At 34.0% G+C, this 27,403-nt stretch overlaps 1 protein-coding gene and 1 long non-coding RNA gene across 4 annotated transcripts in view; one reads left to right on the top strand and one right to left on the bottom strand.

The window, feature by feature from the left end:
• On the top strand, positions 1-21,601 carry LOC140056537 (uncharacterized). The gene is made up of 4 exons (XR_011846773.1): positions 1-204; positions 557-601; positions 4,449-4,490; positions 20,791-21,601. It is a non-coding gene; the product is annotated as an uncharacterized lncRNA (long non-coding RNA).
• Positions 5,818-27,403, bottom strand: part of LOC140056536 (cyclin-D1-binding protein 1 homolog) — a 61,538-nt gene continuing 39,952 nt past the window's right edge. For 2 of the 3 annotated variants that reach the window (XM_072101935.1, XM_072101938.1), the window contains exons 5-8: positions 18,670-18,817; positions 17,584-17,898; positions 15,508-15,659; positions 5,818-6,049 (exon numbers count right to left, since the gene is read on the bottom strand). In XM_072101935.1, the coding sequence (XP_071958036.1) occupies positions 15,513-15,659; positions 17,584-17,898; positions 18,670-18,817 (610 nt within the window). In that variant the 3' untranslated portion in view covers positions 5,818-6,049; positions 15,508-15,512. The remainder of the gene's footprint in view (positions 6,050-15,507; positions 15,660-17,583; positions 17,899-18,669; positions 18,818-27,403) is intronic. The other variant, XM_072101936.1, reaches the window with a different exon arrangement.

Here is a 27,403-nt window from a genome sequence, read left to right as displayed (position 1 = left end):
TTCGTGTTATGGGTCGTCCAACTCGAGTTCGCCCGGGTCGTCAAATTCGAGGTCGTCGCTTTCTACACACCCGTTTAATTTAGATGAATCAATGAGGACTGAGCTGAGTAAAATTTTGGCCGTCAAGGAGGTCGGAAGGCTAATTGTCCAATCTGTGCTGATTGAAGAAAATTGGAAGAAAGTACATTTTGTACTTTAAATATGGTCTGTCATTAAGTGCAGTTATACTACTAATACTTCGTAACGACCTGTAAGATGCCTAGAATGATATAATACAAATTTAGTAGTATGATAGCAGCTCACTCATTTGTGAACACTTTGAAGCTCGTCATTGGCTATAGCTCCACCCGCATCATAATCTGATGCCTATATTTGCCGGTCCATTGACAATAGAAATACTAAGCTATGCAAACAAATGACTATCTCCGAAAAATAAAAATACAAAACAATAAAGGGGGTTATAGTCATGTATCACCATAATTACATCCCTATCATAATTATAATATTTATGTGTATGAGTAATAATGGTGAATACAAGTACATGTTTTTTTTTCAGACCGTCGAAAAGACTAGCAGCACGGCAGAGTTCAACGACCTAGAGGTAATGGTGTATGCAAAATAATAGGCACCTACAGTCAACACTCCCTTGAATGTTATTATTGTTTTCGTGTCGGCGAAATAAAATAAAATGTAATTAGTCCAGTCATTTTAGCCCAAAATTTAGCGAAACTTGGAACAAATTGCAACAGAATTTTTTTCACCGCAATACATTTCTTTGAGGTCCCTAGAACACTATACTAAAAGTCCCAACAAATCTGAATAGGGGAAAGACGTCTAATTTGCATAAATCCAAAATGGCCGCCAAAATTCAATATTTTGGCATATTTTGACTTGTAGACGACCTATTTGAATGCTTTAAAGTTGCAGAGTAGGGCATTGGCCCATAGGCTTTCATTTGAAAAAGGGTACAATGATTTAGGACTGGTTAATTTGCATATTAATTTGCATATTTTTAAATAGCTGTCAAATACATACATAATTCTATTATCTGCTGGTTTTATGAATATAGACTAAATTTGTTCATACCATCCCTGGAGGCCACAGTTTTTATCCAATTCTCACCAAATTTGGCCACAATGATCTATGCCCCAAACGCTTGGAGGAGTTCGAATATGAGGGGAGAAGGTCATAGGTCAAGGTCACAACTAATACAAAAATTTTGTTACTGCCTAGAGACCACAGTTTTTATCCGATTCTCACCAAACTTAGCCACAATGATCAATGACTGATCATATAATTGTGGTTGAATTTTGAAGGGTCAGGGTCAAAATCAAGGTCCACAAAATAAAAGAAATAAAAAATAAACCTCAGCAGGACTTGAACCAGCGATCTGAATTGTGAGAGGCTCCAAACTCTCATCTACAACTTTGTAATGTGCAGTTAGCCTATTTACACTTAGAACTAATAAAAACATATATATATTTTTCCGGGGACATTTTATGTAGGGGAATTTTACAGTAGGCGGAGGTTTGTACTCTCGGAGTACCCTCTAGTTTTTCATATTTTTGTCACTGGCGCCCTCATGTGTTGACCCCTAGACCAGCATGGTCAGGTATGATGCAAATGCTTCAGCATCACGGACCATACCCTGGACAATCGTCTGTCACGTTTCTAAAAAATGATTGATCTACACCCAAGTGATCCATTCTGTTTTTATTCTATTTTGAAGTTCATATCAGCTCAAGCAAAACAGCAAAATGTAACTCCCATCCTCACATTTGACCAACCCTTTTACTGGAAGGCCTTGACCATTACACAGTCTCAACCAGCTAGCAATGATCTGAAGCACATAGTTCTCAGACTCGGTGGGTTCCACATGGAAATGAGTGACAGACGATTCTTCAGGGTATGGCCCGTGATGATGAAGCATTTAGTATCATACCTGACCATGCTGGTCTAGGGGTCAATACATGAAGGACATCAGTATTGGACACCTCATGGTAAGTTTAGGATTGCAAGAGCTTCTAGAAGTTGTGTATGTAGGTAACGTTGTACGCCATATGCTGACAGGCAAAGCTGTTTCCAGAGCAGTCGGTGGTCACTTGTTAGTTGACGTTGCATTGAAGACTATCCTTATAGCAAAGACCTACAATGTCAAAACACCAACTGCAGACGTAATTGTTTAACACACAGGCAGTAAAGACAATGTTCAAGTGCCAGACATGGAATTAGATGTTGATATTGAAAAGAATTCTGCGCAGATGGTAGACGGTGGTGATACCTTGCATATAGAAATTGACAGAATGGTATCCATAAATCTGAGAGGACAGTGGTCAGCTGTAATGTGCGACCACAGGAGGATGTGGATGAAAGAAAGTGTATTGATGCCGACAACAGAGGTACCTTTAGAAAATCAAGGACAACAATAGAAATAGATGGTGAATGCAGAGAGAAGGGAGATCCAACTGTTGGTGGGCTCACAAGAGGAAAAGGAATGTCAGAAAATCAGCAACTAGTGTGGGTTGTGTCAATGCCAGCATGTGCAAGCACTAATGAAGCTATGCAGAAGTTAAGTGATGTGTCATATGAAACTAGTGACCAGCACAACAGATGTAAGAGATACATATCAGCTTATCACCTACCTGACAGAAAGAAGTCCTTTTGTTGAGAATAACTCACTATTTAATATAGCTAATGGCATGGCAGTGCAAGAAGGACTCAATGTTGAAAGATCAAGAGAAATTGGGGAAAAGATTATTTAACCAATGGTTGCAAAATTTGTAGAAGATTTCAAATTCCAAAAAGCTGACCAAGCAGTCACACTAGCATCACGGTCAACTGTAAAGGTATTGGGTAAATCTGTTATGGTTGATCCCCAACTGTTATTCCAGCGACTTATTCGGCCTACTATTCGAGATCACTACTAAGGTGTGCCATCTCTTTTCAATTATGAACTCTGTAGTTATCCTCCTGCATTGTTTGATTCATCTCCCACTGCAACCAAAGAAGGTAGTCCTAGCTGATACCATTTGTAAAGCTATGTTAGAAGAGCAACGCAAACCCAGTGAAGAGCTCCAGTATGTTCTTGATGGTATAGGCGTTACAGTGCACTTCACAGTTTGTGAAAAAATCTCCAAGGGAACCTCACATGTGGAGCCCCAAACATTGCCACCAACCTCTGCAGCTGCTGTTTATCACAGCCTCTGTGTGTATTTTCGAATTAATGCAATGGAAAAGATCAAACAGAAATATGAAGCCAGAGGAATGGGGTCTCTGTTTTCGAGAAAATCTCGAAAACAGAGACTCCCTATATAACGTATTATTTAGACGTTTTAGTAGGGGTCTCGGGTCTCTGGTCTCTGTTTTCGAGACACCCCTAAGCAGACTGATAAATCCCCAGCACCATCTGAACTGCTGAATGTTATCTGCTGTGGTTGCAAGACCCAGTGCAATACGAAAAGGTGTACTTTTTGACACGGGCTCTTCTGTAGTGATGTGTATACAGACTTGCAGAGGAATAAGCTGCAGGAATTCCGAGCCACCAGACATACGTGAAAATTAAAAATTAATTGACGCTATTAGTATTAGTGCGCAAAATGTTAGAAACAAATAAATACCAACGTGACTTTATTGAACAATGATTATTTTAATAAATCTATGCATTAACTTTAAACGAGATACAAACTTGGCAAAAGACTTTTATTCAGCTTTTTACACAGATTTCTCTTTCACCAAAATCCATTCATAAACATTCTGAACATGCTTGGATAACCTCTACCAAGAAGTCATACAATTCTTTCTAATTAAAAGGTATGACAAAATTGAGTCTATATTCATAAAACCAGCAGATAATAGGATTTATGTACGTATTTGGCAGCTATTTAAAAATATGCAAATTAATATATGCAAATTAACCAGTCCTATATCATTGTAACCTTTTACAAGTGAAAGCTCATGGGCCAATGCCTCACTCTGCAAATTCAAATAGGTCGTCTACAAGTCAAAATATGTCAAAATATTGAATTTTGGCGGCCATTTTGAATTTATGCAAATTAGACGTCTTTCCCCTATTCGGATTTGTTGGGACTTTTAGTATGGTGTTATGGGGACCTCAAAGAAATGCATTGCGGTGAAAAAAATTCTGTTGCAATTAGTTCCAAGTTAAAAGTTAAAATGACTGGACTAAATTCCTAACTAGTAACACTGACAATTACCGTAACCGTTGAAGAGGTACTAACATACACAACAGATAGTTTATTAATATTATTGCTTGGCTGCCTGTGCACTTACGCTTCATTTTATTGTATCCTACTTTCGGTCAGAACAAATTATTATAGAAAGTAGGCCAAATTGCCAATGATATAACGTATTATTATTACATATTATAGCATAATTAATTTATGATTCACATAATTGGATTAAATCCGTAATGTTAATTTATTTTATAGAGTGATGAACAATATGAGGAACCAATATCCATTGTTAAAGAGGTTAGCAGGCCTGTATTTAACTTAAATATATTGCCATTCAGTACTAGGCCTAGATGATCGAGGCTTAAATCAATTCTTTAGACTTTTTACTGATTTTAATATTTTATATGTATTTTATGCCTAGGCCTATTTATAACATCTGCATACCACCTGGCGGTTTATAATTTATTCTGTGCCTGTTAATTTATATTTTATTGACCTAGGCCATAGTAGGGTGGGGCTAGGCCTATATTTATATTATATATACTTAAGCCTATATTGGATAGGCCTAATATATATTTAGTCTATGCCTTTACCTAACATTATCTATTTGATCTTTATTATTAGTAAAAATAGGCCTATGTATGAGTATTATTATCAAAAGTCATTTTATCATTATTAATAAAATTATACCCATTAAATCGTATTTCAATAATTCAGGCGTGCCAGATGGGCCGTAAACACAAAACGTTCAGACTTGAGTTTTTGAGTTTACAGGATGATCAGTGTGGAATGCGGTGCCCACATTATTTAACATTCCGAACCCACCACGCACTTTGACAATTAGTTGTAAACTACCAACAAAGACTGTCAAATCACTTTGTCAAACATGAAAAAAATGTTTCCAATTAAACGACTCTTCATGAAAAATTATAATTTTTCATTCTTTGAATGCATGACAAATGCATGACAAATCTATATTGTATGACAAATTTATAATTTTTCCAATTAGATCATATGTATGACTATGATTTTAATTTGGAAAATGACGGATTAATAATTTCAGTGCAGCCGACGATGTTTTTATGAAAATAAATAAAGATGATGAGGGATAAGGATGTGATCAAAATTCACATCCTTTTCCCTCATCAAGATATTAGGAGAACATCCATGCCTTGAAAATGGCTGAAATGGAGATGGACAAATAAGCTTCGGTTTCAACTTTAACCTAACCTTATAATAAATAAAACAGTTAATCCAATAAACAAAATATAAAATAGAATTTACTGATTTATTTTATAAACTTTTTGTTATCATATTATTTTAAAACTTATTTATTAAACACCAATTTGAAATTGTGTTAAAGTAACGATCTGGATTTATTAATTATGTAGAAAAGCATCTTTGTTCATTAAATAATTGATAAGATGCATCCCTAGTCATTTAAATAGATAAAAGGCCAACTATAGGCCTATGAATAAATTTATGAAAACAAAATTATATTATGTATTTTCAACATTTTAACAGAAATTCATAGCAGAATATCTAAAGGCAAGATAGCCCGTCGAAAGCGGGATACTGTAGATCTATGTATGAAAGATATTTTGAATGTGTGTCAATCCTTTTATCATAAATATTCAATATAAAAAAAATTAAAGAGTGTGGATAAAAGAAAATGAAAAATAAACAAAATGTTGCATGTTGCACTGTTAACAACAACAGTGTTCCAATATATGAGTGCATCTTATAAGAAGCATCAAGAGTTTCTTGTTCTTGTTCAATGTTTTTAGCATGACAGAGATGTCTTGTTCTTCTTCAAGATGCAGCAGGGCGCATTTCCATGAGATAGTGGACATGTCCTGAAAATTTCATATTTAGACAAGCATTCCATATAAGTTATACTTCTATAAACAAAAAAAATTATTGCAATTTCTTTAATATTTTTTAGAATATGAAGAAAATATCGACATGTTATTATTTAAGTGAAAATAGTAGATATTTTTGTGCATTTCACATTTATAATTTTTCAAAGAAACAATTTAGTTTTCAAAGCATTTCCATTGATTTTGTATTGTCTAATATGGTTTGGTCAATTCTTGAAAATGACAATGACATGTTTTATCCAAAATTATTTTTTTTATTGATAAAAAAGTGTGCATTTATGTCATGTAACGCGAGTTACTAAAACACAAAGTTTTTCTTTCTTTGAATTTGTTTTTTGAGCTAATATAAAAAGACTTGAGATTTTCTAATCTAAATACTTGCTTGTTCCACCAATAATACAAATTTTCATATAACTCTTTAAATTTTCATTTAAAGAGCGGACAAAGTTGGTAACGCGAGTTACCATGTAACACGAGTTACCAACATGTAACGCGAGTTACCCTGTTATACATTGCTTACATGTGCTTACATGCTCCTAATTGTTAATATTTGTGTAAGCAACAGTCATCTTTAATTACAGGGAGTCCCTTATTAAATATTAGTAGAGGGCAGCACCCATTAACGCACTTATAATTTAGGCGATTTATGCAATGCTTACTATATGGTTGCCGTGCTACAGATGTAATAAAATTTGAATTGTATCATGAGAACTTTTCTCAATTTGCAATCAGCTTCTTCTCAACATAATCAAATCTAGTAAATTGTTTAGATTTGGTAAGTATGATATTTTTAATAATTAAAATAATAAGTAGTAAGTACCAGTACAGAAAAATAAATACAATTGTTTAGATTAATTTAAAATAATAGTTAAACTATCTAGGCCCATATAGGCCTAGCTAGTACTAGTAGTACTGTAGAAACCTTAAATTAGGTAGACCGGTTTTCCTTCATGGGCATTTACTTTACTAATGGTCTGTGATCACCTAATAATAGCTTTTCTATATTTAGAGTGATAGGATATGAAACTCTGATGTCATGCATACCTGTATTTTTGTATGTTTTTATACTTTAATTTTTATATTTTTAGTAAAATGCTGTTAACAAGTGCCAAAAAGCAAAAGCGATACAGAGAATGTTTAAAAACGAGTGGTAAATATGAGGAATACACCAAAAACGTCATGCTGCCATAGAATTTTCTGATAATTATCCTACTTACTCCCATGACCTGCCAAATCAGCTCCTTTGTGAAAATCCAACTAGATCTTGCTGGCTAAATAAATGCACAAACTGCATGAATGCAAAGAGAATGCGCAATTTTTATGATATAGAAGAATCGGTAAATACATCATGGTTTATTTGGAAGACGGATGATGAAGGGAGGTTGATAAAAACTACTGAAGAGGGAACAACAGAAGAGCTTCTTGATTACATGTGTAAAATTCTACCTCAATTTATGGAACACTGTTTCATAAAACGACAGCAAGCAGCTGCTTACAACGAGAAAAGGTCCCAAGCACTATCAGAAACATTTGACAAGGAGGTAGCTCTCTTACAAGTAGATTTTTCTGAAAACTACCAATGCATTAGTCAAGACGAAATACAGACGGCACATTGGAATCAAAAACAGGTCAGTCTGCTTACCGCTGCTCTATGGCATTCTGGCAAAATCCACTCATATGTACTGGCCTCTGATAATCTTGTCCATTCAAAGGACACTGTGTTAGCATATATGGATATTCTGTTAGGTTACCTTCCCCAAGGAGTTAAATTGTTGTCAATTGCTTCACAATTCAAAAACCGTTTTATAGCAGCGTCTATTGCAGGCTTACAGACAAAGCATGAAATAATGATTCAATGGAATTTTTTCTGTACATCACATGGCAAAGGCCCAGTGGATGGTATTGGAGGTTCTGTTAAGCGTTTCGTATGGAACAAGGTATCCACACGCAAGTCCATAGTTACAAACTCGGACAGTTTTGTTGAAGCAGCATCAGATATGGTCAACGTGGTGGTCAAAAACATATCACCAACTGACATAGAAAAGCGGAACCAGTTATTAAACCTGAGCTCTGTGTTCACCAACTCCAAACATATTGAAGGCATCAAACGAATGCACTTCATTAAGAATGTCAACAATGAAGTTGTAGCGTATATTCTGTCCAAAGACAACCAACCTTCCAGCTCCAAGAGTATGTCATCAGTAAACAGTGCTTTACTGATAAATATTGGAGATTGGTATGCAGTAGACTACGATGGTATCATCTTTCCAGGCGAAGTAGTCGCATTGGGAGCAGAGAATGACTTCCAAGTCTCGGTGATGGAACCAGCTGGTCAAAATTGGAAATGGCCAACACCAAGAGATATGATTTACTATAAGAGTGAGAGCATGGTTCATAAATTAGACAAACCTGAAGTTGCAAATAATCGATGTCACTTTAAGTTAGAAACCAGGTTTTGAGTGAGGGACATTAAATAGTTTTAATGTTAAATGAAATTTAAAGTTTGTTTTCCTATACAGTTGGTTTTTTTAACAAAACCCATATTTCTTCTCAAGCTTTAATTTAATTGTGTTGGCACTGTAATGTTGATGTTTAAACATTTTCAATTCTCATGTTTAATTAAGGATTGACAGTTATACTATATCGTGGACATAATGTAACGCGAGTTACCAAGGTGTATCGTGTTTACAATTTAATGATAAATATTCATAACATTTTTTCTAAGTACTTTTGTTACTTGCATAACAGTACACATATATAGCAATAACTTTTTAACCATAGCTTTCTAGTATTAGGAGAATTTCATTAAATGTGTCTCAAAGTTAAACAAATTATTATTTTTGATTTGTTCTTGTCTGGTTTAGGTCATACACTTATACTCTACCCTTACAGTAAACAATTATGCTCTAGGTTATTTGGTATGGAAATAATGACACAAACACTCATTCAACTACCCATTAAATGTAATGCGAGTTATCATGGAATAGCCCAGCACTCTTTTTGGAGAAAAGTTCCAGTGGTTTATTATTGGAATGGTTGATACGCCTCCATGTACCTTTGTTTCAAAGACAAACAATATATTATATGATTGCTGCAAACTCAAATTCAGTTATGTCTATAAGGCCATGCTTTTGGTGCATATGGTAGAAGACGACTTTATCTCGCAAGTAACAAGAATCTATAGAACATAAATAACAATGAAAGCAAATAAAATGGATAAGGCTGTGTTTCCACAGCTATAACAAAATTATTGATTAATTTGTTAACCATACAAAATAATTGTAAAAATGAAGTACACATCAGACATTATTGAACATTTATCCTTCAGGTAAAATATTAAAAAATCGCATTTATCTGATAATTATCTGATTTGAATGATATAATTTTATCTGTTAATTATCAGTTGATTTTTATCGGTTAATTTTTGGCTGCTGAAACACGGCCTAAGAGTTATGAAAAACATAAAGAACATGAGAGAAGTAGAAGAGAGATGCCCAACTGATTACAACGGAAAAAAGAATTAGAGCAACTAAATGAAGAAACTTCTATGGTAAAGAAAAAGGGGACAAGCGGAGAAGTATTTAAGAAAGACAATCTCGAGCAAGGCCAAGTTCCCAAAAAGAGCAAAAGGACAGACTAAATAAGCAAATTACATGTTCAAGTACACAAGAATTCAGTAATTTTACAAAGCCGCAAATTGATAAATTAAAATAGATATTCCAAAGTTGAAAATCACTCAAAATCACATAATGTTATTTCTAATAACTGGCTACTTATTCGCTGTAGAGGGCATTCAAGCAAATTAGGTCACTAGGTCAAGGTCAATATGGATCCAGCTATTTAATGGTCACATATGCCTGCAAAATTGATTCGACTAAAATCGCATTAGATTGAATGCTATTTTAAAGAAGTAGCTACATATTCACTGTAGAGGGTCACTTGCATTAATAATAATAATTAATGTTAATATTATTATTACGCCTTAAAAGTAATTAAGAAAAGGTTATCGGTTGAAATATTCAGGAGAAATATTCATTATAAAACAAAGACAGAAGTGAAACATGTATTTTATTTATGTATTTGTTTTATTAACTATTTTCCATAAATAAAAATTGCTTTGTTCAATAACAGAAACAATTGGTACTTTATGTTTTGCTCTTGAGGAGGCATTTCTCTGACACCGCATTGGATACACTGTGAGGAAATGGAAGTAAATTCCTCTTTTTAATGACTTGCAATCATGATAAGTTGCTCTCGTTAGAGATCATTAAGGAGAGTGATCACACAGGCGCTCCTTAAAAGTGATGGATTAATTGGAGACCCGTATTAAAATTGGTTCATCATGGAAATCCTTCAAAACATAACCTTGTATTTGAATACAACAACCTTCAGAAACAATTCAAGAAAAAAAAAATAGAACAATCAGACCTTTATATTAATCTACTCAATATTTATAATGTTCCAACATAACCTACTCTAGCTCAAAGACAATGTTCAGGAGGTTTTGTAGAAATTTTCCTACAAACTGTTAAAACCAACTAAGATAACAGGCATACTGAAGCAAATTAAAAAGAAACAACAACAAAAATAAATCAACATAATGACAGTCAGCAAACCCAAACTCTCATCACTATCAACAACTTGATAAGAGTTGTAGAAAATGGTGAAGAAAGATATAGTTGATATCAATGAAGATACAGATTAGCAGGATGCTTTTTGAATAGCAGACATATATGAGGCATTTTAATGAAGGAATCCCATAAAAAACTATAAATCCACAAGTTTTTGTTTCTTGTTGTTGGTTGGACAAAATAAAGAAATTTAAATAATATGTACTAACATTAAAGGCGGTGAGCTGCTTTGACTTTGAACAAGAGTGATGTTTGCAGTATATCATGTGATTCCTAAAAAGAATGAGAGGATGTATTTTCATTGTTACTACAACATTCTTGTAGAGTAGTTGACGAAATGTTGACGTAAAGCAAGCACAGTAGGTGATCACTAGAAAATACATATGTGATTCTGCCGTACAAAAAGCATATTTAACCAAAACAAATATTTTTGTAATATATATATATATATATTGCACTGATGAAGGGCTAGTGTTGCCCGAAAGCTCTGCTAACTTTTCTGGCTGTTTACTTTATCGTTTTGATTTAGCTTTTCGCTTCTTTTTTTTGTATCTACATTGAGATTTTTTGTATCAGCCACTGGTACCCACAGCATTGTCATTTTTTTTTCAGTAATTTGCCTTTGGATTTATATATATATATATTGGCCCTGTAATTGCTGCCAAGTGTCAAAGTCAGTGACCACAAAGGGCAGGAAGTAATGAGGAGCGAGTGGCATGCTGCCCAATTAAACATAATGTACAAATAAATATCACTGGTGAAAAGACAGTCTTGATAACCTGTTATGTGTTGTTTTATGAAATTAGCATTGATGATACTTGGAATACCACGATGGCAATCATCCGCATCTTCCTAACAAACTTTGTGTTGTGAAAGTGAATCATTTTTGATAACTTTTCAGGTTTTCCTCTTCTTGAGCCTTGTTTGTAGATGGCCTCCACGTACTATGTAAACTTCACAGGAATTGCGATATAGACCAGGTTGACTGTTACTGTAACCGTAACATTGGCAAGGGTTCAAGGCTCACTCACTGAATGGTTCTAGTGGTAGAACAAGTCTTCCGACTATAAACCGTAGGTCTAGTATAGACAAAACTTTTGAGTAGGTGGTTTACCCCAATGAACTAGTTAACACACAGTCGTGGAAAGATAAGAGAGTGCCTTAATTGGCTGCTCTGACATCATGAAAAGTCCTTGCAAAGTGGAGTCCACCGAGCCATAAGCAATACAAGAGTGTGTACATTAAAATACTATAGCTGGTCTTTTTGTTGCACTGTTGAATCCCATGAGAAAGCTGAAAATAAATAACCAAATAATAATGGTAATATATCTACAGACTTTCTAGGTTCCTCTACTGACTGAATGTTGATAGTTTCTTGCAGTCTTTCCCACAGTCCTGTAAGATTACTACATATGCACCCTGTCAAAGTTTTGTGATCAACTTGATTCGATACCATTCTTTTTATTTTGCTTGCCAACTACAGTATAATATGGTAGGAAAATTTCTTTAAAGTTGAATCCCTGCCCGTCTATTGTCTAGTGGTAGCTTTACCTTTTGACTGTGCTTGCTTATACTTTTCTCATATTCACATGAAACATTACGCCAGAGGTTGGTTGTATTAAAAAAAATGAAAATTCATATTTTCTACTATCTTTGTTGAAAAAAAGAAGCATTTAAACAACTAAAGATGACACATGAAAAAAGACCATGTCTGTGTTCAAAATCCACAGAAAAAATAATAAATATAAAGAAACATAAATAAAAGTAATGTTTATTTCTAAATAATTTTTAGTTGATCTGGGATATGGTAAATACAAACAATTGGAATCATGTACAAATTAAACAAGAAATATTTCTTACAAAAAACGCCACGACATTTTAAAATTAATCATTGTTGTTTTTGATTAATTATGATTAATTATAAAAAAGATGTCCTTTAATCGCAAAGATACATACAAAGCACAGATAGTTCTTTAATTATGAATCACATGCCCATTTTCTCACTAATTAATTGTATACACAGCATTTGAAAGAAGACATGTGTACCTTTCCAACAATGTATTATTTGCCAACAAATATTAATCTACTAATTCAAAAATGGCATTTAAAAATGGTCAATTTTGAACTTTAATGTGCTGTAGCCTGTTTGTCTGTGACCTCATTCTCAACCTGACCTGTAGGCATGCAACTGAATACCCTCTAGAGACAAAGTGACTTTACAGTGGTACAAGTGAAAATTCTTCCACAATCTGTTGAGACGCGTCAACCAATCAAAGGGCAAGAATCTAAAAATCATTCAACCGTGAGCCCTCATAGAATCTTTTTTCCCAGACGTTTTTTTGGGTCCAGCAGCTAGGACCTATAAATTATATCGAGTTTGCAAATTCGCAAAACTGTCGGCCTTAGATACTAAAGCTGCAGCTATGAAACAGCTTATTAATGAATATGTCCTCATGGGACATAGCTGGCTATAGCAACGGCCCATAAACACAGCAATTCACTACTTACCAGTGCAACAGATTTGACGATAATTAATACTGCGATATACGAGAACACCAATATGGTGAATAGGTTAATGTTACGAAATATTGTCTGTGTATTTGACCAGACTATTTATGCAAATGTCCAAGAAATTTGAAGGGCAAATGAAAATTTGAAGAATAGACTTCACCTAGGTGTATGGCTTGTCGATTAATAAATGTTTGAAAAGACCTTACAGAATTCTAACAAGAATATGTTGACGACACAAATTGTGTTTATGCCCAGCCAGGATGAGGCATAAAAGTTTCTGGACACGATAAATAATGCACACACTGCAATTGATTTTACTATGAAAGTTGCACATAATAACTCTATTATTTATAGTATTAATTTTACCATCTAAACACTTGACAATGCATTAGAAACCAAGGTGTACAGAAAACCTACTGACAAAGGACTTCTCTTGCACTATCATAGCCATGTTGATGTTAACATAAAAAAATATTGTCTATACCATGCTTAAACGAGCATATAAATTATCATCATCAGACAACTTCAACATCAGGCAACTTCTTTTCATTTATCATTTACGCTGATGATACACATTTATTAGCATCACACTGTAACATTACACATCTCATTCGCACAGTAAATTTTGAAATGACAAAGGTATCAACCTGGCTAAAAGCTAATATTCTGTCTCTCAACTTGGATAAAACCACATACATGCTATTTAAAAATAAACATTGTAACCGCACTTAATGTTGATAATATATATATTGATAATATTCCTATTTCCAAAGTTTCAACAACAAAATTTTTAGGTATATTAATAGATGACACATTAACATGGAAACAACATAACATGTATGTCACCAATCTTGATTCAAAATATACCGGTATCCTTTTCCGACTAAAATTGACACTAACAACTGAAACCCTATTTATACTTTATCAAAATCTTGTTTTACCACATATTCAATTTTCCAATATTATATGGGCTGATTCTAATAACTGCCACCTGCATTCAGTTCACATCAAACAGAAAAAAATTATGCGTCTTTGTACAAACTCGCATTACCGTGCTCCTTCATTTCCTTTATTCCATAAATTAAACAGTCTTACAGTTTTTGATATCCACAAGCTTCAAATTGCAATTTTCATGTATAAATTCCACAATAACTTACTTCCTGACATCTTTTCTAATTATTTTATTAAATCACATTGTTTTCATTCATATGAAACTAGATCATCTAATTGGTATAGACCTCACTTTTTTGTTACTGACCTCGCTAGGTCTTCTATCAGAGGACAGGGTCCGAAAATATGGAATAAAATAAAAAAGGTTTTGAATAATCTTGATAGTAGCCATGTAGTTTAACAAATGTGACAGATGACCCTAAAGTAAATTCTAAATCCATTTCATATCCATTTTAAAGTTCTTATTTTTGTCCATAGATACCACAGGGTTTTACAAGACTATTTTCTTTTGGGGGTCTTTAAATATTTTTTTTTAGGTATTTCCCCCATTCCCTTCCATTTTGCGCATGTTTTTTCAAAAGTTCTAAAAAAGCCCAAATGCGAATTTACTCTTTTTTTTTGCAATGTAATATGTATTAGTACGATTATTTACTGTAGACTGTACTGTAAAGCTCAACATTTTCGCGGCCCTAAATTTTTGTTACTTTACATTTTTAACTATATCACGACCTTTTATTTTCGCGATTTGAGAATAGGTTACGGCGGCCGCATATCAAATTTAAAGCTTCTTAAATTTATTTGGTACATTTTTTTCCTAAAATACTTGCTTTGTATAGCAGCTTGATAAATACTCCACTTATCAAATCATTTAATAAATCGGTTAAATTGACGTTTCAAAGCAAATATTCCATGAGAAGCGACATTTTCAAACATGCCTCGTGTGCGAGGAAGACTAGTTCCGAAAATAGAATAGTCCACTGCGGGGGTATCCAATCATTAATTAACGCGCTAATAGATGCATGCCATGCACATTGCCTGGACGACAGTAATTTAGTAATAAGCACAGAAATAAATTCCCTCTGTAAGGAAAATGGTCAACACTGATAATTTGGGTAAGGATTATTTTTTTCAGTGGTCTTCTTGGCATCTTCGCACGACATCCACGCAAAGTCAAATCTAACAATGTGGTTTATCAAACAGAAAAAAACAGCTTCAATTCAATACTAAATTAGCCGGATTTTGATGATGCAACAAAAATTATTCCCCCACCTATTATGGACCTCGTGCGATCATGTTTTGAAAGGATTTAAAATATCTATAGTAATAATTAAGTATGAGTACCTGCCTCAAATAATGCACCCACTGATCTTTTCCAAATTATGGTCAATTGCCTTGTACAAGAATTCAATCCATGACATATCACCTTCTGTGCATATATGGCTTGATTTTGTCCTATCTAGCAGATTTCTAGAAATCCCAGCTAAGTGATCAGTCTGAAAAAAACAAAAAGCCATGTAACGCATACCATACTTCTAGCACACATTTTACTCTTTTTCTTTAAGTTAATTTCCATTAAGCAGCATTTTTACGTTATTGGCAGTGAACCTGAACTATCTGGAGAAAATAACAGGTGACATTGAGTCGAATAGGCTGCTTCTAAATATCTACATTGCAGTTTACTGATTTCAAAATGGTAGAAGGGCATGGGCAGGACCTATGAATCAGCAATCAAACAATTTATTGAGTGCAAGTTTAAATTGAGTAACATCAAAGATTATAGTTTGTGGTTATGAAAAAAAAGACAATTTTTGGGTAAAATCTTAAAATTGGGTTTAAACACATCAAAGATTCGCTTCCTGTTAGATTTGATTTTAATTCCTGCTTTTTAACTTTTCTAGAACCAATTGATCTGAAATTAATGTTATCACTTAAATGGAAGACACAATTGTTGATGCTAGTTTTTAAACGTTTAAAAGATATTGCTCCTTCATATCTATCAACCAAGTTTCAATTTATGCACACCACTCATCATAAAAACACATGTAGTCAATCAAATACCCTACAGTAGTTACTCCAACATGGACAAAATTACCAATTAATGAATTTAAAAGTATTTAAAGTAAGTTTTTGTTTACATATGTATATATTTTGCTTTAATTTTGAAGTTAAGTCACAAATCTGGACCTCATGAGAGACCAGTACTGTGCTTATGTATTGAATGAGTTTTCCAGAACAAAGAAAGATATGAAATGAAATGAAACAAGTGAATACAGGGGCGTAGACTGGGGGAGCGAGGAGTCAACAACAAGCCTACACCTCTGTAATCAAGTATTCATTCTGGGAGCAATCCACATAATGAGCTGTTCGTAGGTATTAGATGGAAAATTAAAGGCGCGGCCTTGCTTGAAGAAGCAAGTCAGTATAAAAAAACTGTAATTCACATATAAATTAACATTCGAGACTAGTCATGAATAAAACCTAATGTCGAAATAGTGTAGGATATACAAGGTAATGATACCACAGTTCCATGGTACGAGAAGGTTAACTTGCAATTCTGATCACAGACCCCATTATTATTATATCCACAAAATATTATATGCATTACTATATAGTGAGTTTGATGTTTTGCAATCTATTAAATAATTAGTTGCCACCAAAGTCCATTTATCTGCTATTACAACACTTCTTCAGACCTAGTATGCCATGCTAAAAATTGTAAAAAACGTGCAAGAGTTTAATGCTACTAAAAAAGGCACTAGACAGATCCATTACTCCATGGGTGTTAAGGCTGCAACATGACATAATAAGGAGGTCATGACAAATCTATATTATAACTTAAGTGAGAGAGTTTGTATGTTCGTTTGTTTGTTATACAAATATTTGTTACTGCACGCATAGTATATATATGGGTCAATTGTACCGGAAAGGTTCTAAACTATATTTGAACATTATCCACCTTTTTGGATTCAATGGTATCAAAATATCCACTCTTCCCCACTTTCGACATTGGTTCATACAAATTTCAGTTTCTGAAACATATGGGATATAAAGTTGAATTATCTTTGGTTGGTTGGGAGTTTGGGGTGGGGTCTGGCCTATCAAAATGACTAAAACTTTATTGGAAATATTTGTAACTACATTTGAAAATTGCAACAAAGGGGGGGGGGGGAGTATAGGTTTGGAGTGATGGCTGATAGAAAGCCTGTAATGAAATTAGTATTATTGTTGTTATGTGACATTTTATAAAGTCTTTCTAATAAAGTCTTCTTTAGCCTACATCCGCTCATTCATCTGTTAAAAGTGTTGCAAATTTATAATGCAAATATCGTGGATTGCTCATTTTTCTCATATAAATATATTCTTTGGTAATATGATGTATTTTATAATTTATTATACAAACTAGAAATGCTTCCATACCCTGATAGTAACATTCTCATATTTCATTGGTGGATATAAAGACTCAGCTAGTTCATCAACTGCAGGACTAACAGTCAAACAAATATCTGCAATATCATCAAGCTGTGCCACATGATGCTCTTCCTCCCACTGCGCATTCTCTTTCAATGCTAATGTAACTTTCTTAAGGCATGTTCTAGTGACCTTTAGCAGGCCAATACATGATAGCAATACGTCCTTATCTTTCTCAGACCAGGTATAATTTTCATTACTGTTGTCTAGTCCAAGGTCTTCAAATCCTTGCCAGTCATCCCCTTGGCTATCAGACACCACAGCCTAAATGATACAAGCAATTTTGTTTTAGCATAATGTAAAGAATTTAGTAAAACATTACAGTATTTACTATCACACAGAACTGTGGCAATATCGTGGTAAGTAAGCTGACGTTATTGCCAGTCTAGACCCATTCTCACAGAAGGTAATATTACGGTAATTTTACGGTTTTCTGTGTGAAAGGTAACAGATTGAAAGGCGCAATATTTAAAGACATAAAATAGAGGTCGCACTTTTTTAGGAAAAAAAAGGCAGGCACCACCGACGAAAAACATGTCATGCGTGCACATGTGTTTGCTTCTGTTGTGTTCCGGTCATTTAGTTTTATAGGTTTTTATTTACACTACATATTGCCACTACTCTGTGCTAATAATTGCCCTATCGTGATGGCCATTCTACAAAAACAAAATCTATTAGGCCTACAAATTGACGCAAATTTAATTATTTATGAGCTAGCACCAGACGCGCACCGGTTAAATCTGAAATGTGGTGCGTACTTCAATCAAATTAATTTTAAAAATTAGATGCCTTCTAAACTTCATATTTGTAAAAAAAATCAGACACAGAGAACCAAAATACAATCAAATAGCAATAAAAACAATTCAATGTATGGTATACATAGCCTAGAATTTGACAGCTTTGTATTCTTCGAGGCCTAATCGCAGATCAAAGTCTGTTACGATAGCCTATTTTGGCAAGCAAGCTCAGTGTCTTGTTTTTTTTATTTTTCTATGTGACTGTATATTTATATTTATATTATTTTATAATATATACCTCTTCTAATTCCAACACTGCATCTTTCACTAAATCTTTCACTTGGTTTATTTTAATGAGGACAGCTGTTTTGTTGTTTTTAGGAAGACTGTCAAATAGATCACATACTTCCCAAACACTACCAGTTGACTGAAGCTGACTTTCTGATCTGTATACAAATTGCAAAAGAAATTATCAAAACAAGTGAATAAAGAAGAGTAACAACCAAGAAAAAATAATATTATTTATAATATGTTTGCTGTTTACTTAATATTACTGCTACAGTCCCTATTCAAGTATAGTTGTGGCCACCTTTAATTATGATAAAATACTCATTGTCGGCAATTAATGCATTATTGTTGGTAACAATGATTTAGTTATGGTCTTACAAAAGCTATGGTATTTGAGCAGGTTTTTACAAATGTCTTTAAAGGTTACTACCTAGAAACTGCTTTTCAATTTCATATTTAATATGAAAGTGACTTTAAAAACGACGATTCTGCGTGAAACATGGTCTCATGTTGGTCCAGAATTCTCTGTTGTTTAACGCATTGAACATCTGAAACCAGCTCATTAATTTTACTCATTAAATATTCAGGGGTTCGGACACTAAGTATTTGGGTCACTTTCCCTCCTCATCATGAGAGTTAGTTAGTATACAATGATCAAACATCTAATGTAGCCAGAACGATATTATTTTGAATCTGGTTAATTTTAAGTCTGTGGAGTCCTGAATGTAAATTGTATTACGGGATATCAGTGACATATGGTAAGTAAATCATCCACATATTCAGAAATTTTCTCTGTAGCAGTGCTATTGCTCGAAATGATGGGTCTAGCAGGATATTCTGCTTTGTGAATTTAGATATAAGAAAGTAAAATCCGCCTCGAACTGGATTGACCTGTGCCAAATGAGGTCCAATATTTGGATCGATGGATGTTTCTTGACCATCAAAGAAACAGATTTTACCACATTATCGGCAAGTTCCAGTCCATTGCAAGTTTACGATAACGAAAAGGATTGTTTACTTGTCTTAGGGACTCCTCTTAGCAATAATAGCAAAGTCTTTATCAGCGGGTTTAATGATAATATCATTATGTTTATTTTATTGTTACATGTTTTTGATGTATTGTATGTATCGAACCTGTAAATGGCGGTAATTATCGCTGTTGGTTTTGAATGAGTAACATTTTTTAAAAATAAAGTAATTAATTGAACATACAAGTTCTTTCCGTAGTGGAATGTATAAAACTTGGTATAGCACTCAGTCAATATGTTTGAAAACTAGAACATCAAACATCATAAATGGAAGAAAGTGAGCCATTCTAATACAGTATTATAAACGATGCAACCTATGTCAACAAGAGAAATTGTATGTAATGTAAGCCTGGAATTTGTTCACTTTTACCAAAGAAACAACTTTTATGTAGAATAGAATACAATTTCCATTAAAATATCACACAGACAATAGGTATAGATACAATAGACTAGTCAAATGAACAATGATGTGGATCAGCACTGATGTGAATGCTTGCATAACTTAACTACATAAACAATCTCTTCCTAGAGGACGCATGTCGGCCAGACCAGGTGTGTTCGAATTTTCAGTGATTTGTATATTCCAGACTAAATATACATTAGTATTTTTGAGTGATTGTCTAATATAGAGTTAGTAGCACAAAGTTGGTTGGAAATTGTGTTTATATAATTGTTAAATAAAATTTTGTTGATCTCGTGTGCATAAGCTCAAGTGCGGTTCTCAGACCTTGATTTAAAAGGAGTTCCATGGCGCTGGCGCTCCTGAAAACGATCAAAGGAGCGCCTAAAATAGCGCTCCCCAACAGTGCGTCATAAAAATATATATAATGATAAGAATATTAACCCCGAATACAGTCTATATATAGTCGCGCAAACGATCTTTGTTATGGCTACCCCCAATAGGCTAGGCGCGCCTAAAAGGTACTGTACTTAAAACAAGGTTGGAACAAGGAGGGACTTAGTGATAGTTATGCAGAAGTTTCTTATAAGAATACTGACAACTTTAGATGCATGTAAACCAATTGTGCGTCAATGCTTAATAAGAAAGAAGAGTTAATTGCACGAGTGACATTAGAAAATCCTGATTTTATTTTTTTTTACAGAAATGTTGCCCAAGAACGTATCCACCGTTGTAGATTTTGTTAATCTTTGCATAGAGGGCTTTCAGTTATTTTTGTCACAGAATTCGTTGCGTGGCACTGGTATTTTTGTTGAAGAAGGCATTTCCGTTTCAGAAGTGAGATTTAATGAGTTTGTGGAATCCATTTGGATTCATCTAAAACTCTGTTCGAAGGAAACTTTGTTGATTGGTTGTGTATATATAGAAGTTCGAATTCTGCAGATGAGAATAAATAGAAGGAACCTAGTATTTTAGATTTAATTTTTATGCACGATAAGTTTTATTAGGAATTTAGAATGTTCTCTCCCATTGGGTCTTAGTGACCACGTTCTGTTAATGTTTGGTGTGGATTGTTCATATACTATAGTAGGAAATTATTATAAGGGAGATCATGACGGTATGAGGAAGTACATAAGGGATTTGAATTTACTGCAATTTTTTGATACATTTAATGCTGAGGATTTATCTTTATTAATTGAAAACACAATCCAAGAATGTGTAGAAAATGTTGTCCCATTGAGAACCAGGTCATCTTATAATAAGAAGCAGTGGATGAACAAAGATGTGGAATATGCCATTAAATTAAAACATAAGGCCTGGAATCAATATCAGAATAAAGGAGATAAAGAGTCAAGATGAGAGTATGTTAGGTGCTGAAACAAAGTTACTTTAGAAGTTCGTAATGCTCAAGCAACTTTAGAATCTAAGATAGCATCAGAGTCTAAGTTAAATCCTAAGGCTTTTTGGAAATATGTCAAGAGTTAGACTAGGGTAAAGGAGTCTATTCCACATTTAGTTTATGAGAATGGAATTTCTGTTGGTTCAAATAAATTAAAAGCAGAAGTATCTAATAAGGCATTTTCCAGTGTTTTTACTGTTGGGTCCCCAGTCCTACCTGATCGTGATGAGTCTGGCTTACATTTCATGGAATTTAATGGAGATGAAAAAATAATTTTGTTAATATGCCATTTTAATGTCACCTAATATTTACCCACTTTGAACAAAAATTGGATCGAAAAACAAATGTGTTTACCCATAAAATGTAATTTCAAGCAAAAAATTGTCAAATTGGCTGCCAGCCAATGGATTTTTGGTTGAATTTAACCATTTATTTTGTCAGTGAAATGTGAAAACATAATTGTTGCCGTTTTTTTTTTTAACGAAAGTGACTACAAAATAATCGATTCAAAGTCTGATTTCATTAATCTTTATTAAATTTCATGTTTTTGGGGGACAATACATCTTTAAGCATTTTAAAAGTATCCTGGCCCTGATGGTATACACTCCAGGGTCTTGAAAGAAGTAGCGGAGTAAATCAGTGAAATTTTAGCAGTTTCATTTAATAAATCAATGTTATATTCTTGGAAACAGGCTAATGTTGTGCCACTTTTTGAAAAGGGGAAAAAGGGACAATACCAAGCTGTATAGAGTAGTAAGTAATGAGTTGGATAGAGTTACTCTTCAGCAGAATGTGGATATTTTATACCAGTGGTCACTGGATTGGCAATTACCCTTTAATTTGTTTAAATGCAAAATAATGCATTTCGGTCGAGGGAATAATATGTTTAAATATTATATAGAAGGAGGTTTGTCTCAAGTTGAAATTGCAGAGGTTAATGTAGAATCGAACCTTGGTATTTTTTTTTATTGGAAACTGGATTTCTCAGCTCATTCTGTTAAAGTTGCGAGAGCAGCTAATAGAAGATTAAGTCTGATCAAAAGATCATTTAAATATCTTAAAAGCGCGAGATATATACATTTATATAAGTCTATGATTCGACCAGTTATTGAATATGGTAGCTGGGTTTGAAACCCTAGATATAAGAAAGACTCAGATTTACTAGAGAAGGTCCAGCAGAGATGTAGTAAATTTAAAAAAATAAAGAATATGTAGTTTAGGGCTTTAAATATACCCACACTATTATTTAGGAAAAAAAGTAGATGTTATGTTATTCAGACCTATAAGATTGTTCATGGTATTGATTCTTTGGATCCTGATAGATTATTTAAGAGATCTGAATATTCTAAGACTAGAGGTCATCCATTCAAAGTATATAAATCTAAAACAAATTTAATTGTAAGGAAGAAATCTTTTGCTTCTCGCATTGTGAATGATTGGAACTCCCTTCCTAGTGAAGTTGTTTATCGGGGTTCTGTCAATAAGTTTAAAGCGGGTATTGAGAAGGTATAAGTTGGAAGAGGATGCTACAATGTTTGAGGGACAAATTAGTCTGGGTTCCAGACGGAGTTTTGTCTTAATATTATTATTAGGAAAAAGATAAATATTTTGGCACATATGGTGTTTCATACGTATACTACTTGATTTTGGATACTCCGTCTGGGGAAACACGCACAAGTCACGTGGTTGGACACCAAGAATTCTTGGTGCATACGATTATCCGGTTGACTAGTTTCAGCTGCATGCGATTGGTTACTCGTACACCGTTTTAATATTCATATTTCAGAATTTCAAAGACTCAACAACTGATGGTGTGCATGCGCTATGTTACGTTTAGACAATGTGTACTTGGGTACATTGATGAAAGTTTCTGAAGGCTAGAAATGATTTTATATGCCAAGTAGTCTGGTAAACATTTGATGGGATTTTTCCCAAGAACATGAAAACTCGTCTTGATAAGATAGGCTAGCTTCTCCGCAAATCAAACATTAAATGGATCATTTATTACGCGGAGATAATTTGATTTAATTCCCACCAAGACCCTGTCCTGTTCTGTGTAGTGGTGTAGCCCTGTTGTGTGTGAATCCTGTTGTGTATGTAGGCCTACCTTATTGGCGTTTTATTTGGCAGGTTATATGTGCGAGTTGAGTAGGACCTACGAAGGAGGCCTAGGCTAAGGACTAAACAATTAATTAAACGATTTTATTTTTCAACAGTCTCGATCGTACATTCAGCACTGTACGTACTCGATATTTTTCATTTTGAAACAAAATGATCATTGGTTGATTCAAAATCCATATTTACATACCGCCCGCCCCATATAGCCAAATACGGTATGATAACCTATGTCATTCTTATCGGATGTTTGCGGTCTACAAATCGATTTCTATACGTGTTTCATGTGTATTTTCAGACAAAAATCGCGGTCGAAATAAAAACAAATAAATAAAAAAAAGACAATACAGACTTGGGGCAAGTCCAGGGACAAATGAGCACAGTTCTCCAAGTCTCGAAGATTCAAGGTAAATTCCTGTGAATGGCACTTCATAAAAATTCTTTACTCAGTCTAGCACCTACATAGACTTGCCCCAAGTCTGTATTTATTGTCTTTTTTTAATTTATTTGTTTTTATTTCGACCGCGATTTTTGTCTGAAAATACAGACTTGTGAAACACGTATAGAAATCGATTTGCAAACCGCAAACATCCGATAAGAATGACGTAGGTTATCATACCGTATTTGGCTATATGGGGCGGGCGGTATGTAAATATGGATTTCGAATCAACCAATGATCATTTTGTTTCAAAATGAAAAAGATAGAGTACGTACGTACAGTGTGCTGAATGTACGATCGAGACTGAACAACTGTTGAAATATAAAATCGTGTTGCCAAGTTGTTTTGTTTATTAATTGTTCTGGCCTAGGCCTCCTTCGTAGGCGGGTTCGTAGGGCTACTCAACTCGTACGTATGACCTTCCAAATAAAACGCCAATAAGGTACATACCACCACCGACGTCCGGCACACAACAGGGCTACACCACCACACAGAACAGGACAGGGTCTGGGTGGGAATTAAATCAAATTTTCTCCGCATAATAAATGATCCATTCAATGTTTGATTTGGCGGATAAGCTAGCCTATCATATCACGACGAGTTTTCATGTTCTTGGGAAAAATCTCATCAAATGTTTACCAGACTACTAGGCATATAAAATCATTTTTAGCCTTCAGAAACTTTCATCAATGTACCCAAGTACACATTGTCTAAACGTAACATAGCGCATGCGCATCGTCTTAGACGTTGAGTCTTTGAAATTCTGAAATATGAATATTAAAACGACGTACGAGTGAGTAGCCAATGGCATGCGGCTGAAACTAGTCAACTGGATAATTTATGCACCAAGAATTCTTGGTGTCAAACCACGTGACTTATGCGTGTTTCCCCAGACGGAGTATCCAAACTCAAGTAATACACGTATGAAACGCCATATGTGCAAAAATATTTATATTTTTACAAAACTCCGTCTGGAGCCCAGACTAGCACCTACAGTGTGCAAATAAAATGTTGCAATTTTAACTTGGGTAATCATGATCAATAAGAACAACAAAATCATCAGTGATCATCTTACATTAAAATTAGTTAATTCAATGAATAAAAGCTATAGAAGTGAAATCTATACAGTATAGAAAATAGAATCCTTTTAATTTTACTTTTATACTGGGGATATATCGCTTAGCACTTTAACTTAAACTAGTAAATAATTAAGTTTTTGTTACTTTATAGATATAGATGTCGTCCAAGAGTTAAAGCAGTTTGTATTGTTACAGTAATTTTGCATTACAGGGAGTAGTTAAAATATTAATTAAAAGTGAGGTTGTAATGTATTATGATTGAAAAACCTTCAAGACTAACTATAAGGCTAATGAATAATTCGCTCGGTGGCATTTACCTCATTTTTATTGCATTTTGTTTTATCATAAACATAACTACCATGTAGGAGGGATTAAATTCTAACCATCCAATATTATTAAGGACTGTATACAATAAAAAAGCATTTTTTGTTTAGTAGTTTGGTATAAATTGCGGCGGGAATGAGTGGTGACCGGGGGATCGGAGTGATTGGCTACTGCGACAGCCAAGCTCTTGGGGCCTAGCTTTTGGTCGGAGGTCTGAGCTGGCTTAGCTGTATAATTAAATTATACTTTAAAGGACAACTTGACCGAGGACCATATTTTAACAACGTATTAGGGATGTACATATGATTTCAGAACCATCGCGAGATTAAGGATATCGCCGCACAGCCGTTGCCGTAAATTGCTGTGACGTCACAGGTGCATTATTTTTTTTTAAGCGAATAAAACGTGTGTAACGAAGAAAACGAGTTATTATCGTTATGGTTAATCGCGTTTATGCAAATATTCAGCAATATTTTGCAAACATGCACTGGGAGGGAGGTGGAGCTATATATGAGCTGTGCATATTCATGTTTTTCACATCACATCACGGTCAAGTTTATAGCGCAATAGAATACGCGTTTAACACATAGTCATCGTTTTTAAAAATTTTGACATGACGCCTTGAGTTGATAGGTAGTAGCTTTTAAAGACTCTGGAAATTCCTGAAAGAGAATAATAATATTCTCTTTCATGAATTTTCAGTGGGTTATGAATACAACTCAAACATGTTTTTATACAATTTAATAAACTAATATTACATTATTAATACTAATTACTTTAAATTTACTTTAAAGTACATTATAAGGTCAAAGGTCTATAAAATCTACACCAAAATTATTTAGAAAGTGTAAATGTAACCCAAAATATTATTTTAATATTTGGTTTTTAACTCTTATAGTTAAACCAAAAAAAAATGGTCACTGTACTTGGATATGGCTTCTACAGTAGGTATAAATTTAAATTATTATTAGGCTATCGCTCTCTGTCTCTGTAGAGCAATAGCCTATTGTTATTGTCAAAGATTTAATATTTTTTCTGCTCATTTTTTGTCTGCAGCAGATCTCAAAAACAGTGGTAGCATTTATGTTGTAACTTTGCCAGCAGATGCACGTATATATGTAGTTGTGCAACAAACTTTGGTTTAATGAAAATATGGTCGCATAGCGTAACTACGCGCGATTTTCTGAAATTTTTAAATTGACTATAAATTTAAAATCAATACATATTTTTAAATACTACTTGACACACTTATGCTTCATGTCAAGGGTCATCTTTCTGTATCATCAGCAACATTTTTAACCTTAGTCAAATCGAGCGTACGCGCGCTTTTAAAGTGAAAAATGCTCAAAATCAATTTCTAATCAACTTTCTACACGTTTCAGGACATTTTAAGCATTTCACTTTTTTAAAAAAGAATTGCATTGCGCGCGCGCTTTTGAGCAATTAGCACGTATGCAGCCTAGAAAGCCCGTTTTAGCGCTTGATTATTGTTCTATATATTTTTGTGATACATTTCTTTCATATTTGATGAATTATGAATGTAAAACAATGACACACGTGCACGTCAAACCTGAAAATGGTTAATTTTATGCAAATTTGTGTAAAAATATGCCTATTTTGAATCAATTACAGCTCTTCAGGATGGCTGGTTACCCCCTATTTTTTTAACTTATTATAAAACGCAATGAGTTGTAGATATGAATTCATGTGAAATTTAGATCATAAATATGTTATGATGTCATCATATGGCCATCTGAATTTTAAAATGGTACAGCCTACTATAGACTAAGCCTAATAAATAGCATGTGCTTGTTACGATGCGTTGCGCGATAGCCTAACTAGTTATAGTTATAGTTGTAAGTTTCTATTAAAATCCTAAAAGTTTGTCAAAATGTACAATTTTAGCAATTGTGTACATTTATAGTTTTAGCGTCCGAGTGCCGCGCCATTTTTTCCACAA

The sequence above is a fragment of the Antedon mediterranea genome, chromosome 8, assembly GCF_964355755.1.
Source record: "Antedon mediterranea chromosome 8, ecAntMedi1.1, whole genome shotgun sequence".
In the NCBI taxonomy this organism is placed as follows: domain Eukaryota; kingdom Metazoa; phylum Echinodermata; class Crinoidea; order Comatulida; family Antedonidae; genus Antedon; species Antedon mediterranea.
Note: the sequence above shows the minus strand (reverse complement) of the source record. Positions and strands in the feature narration are given on the sequence as shown.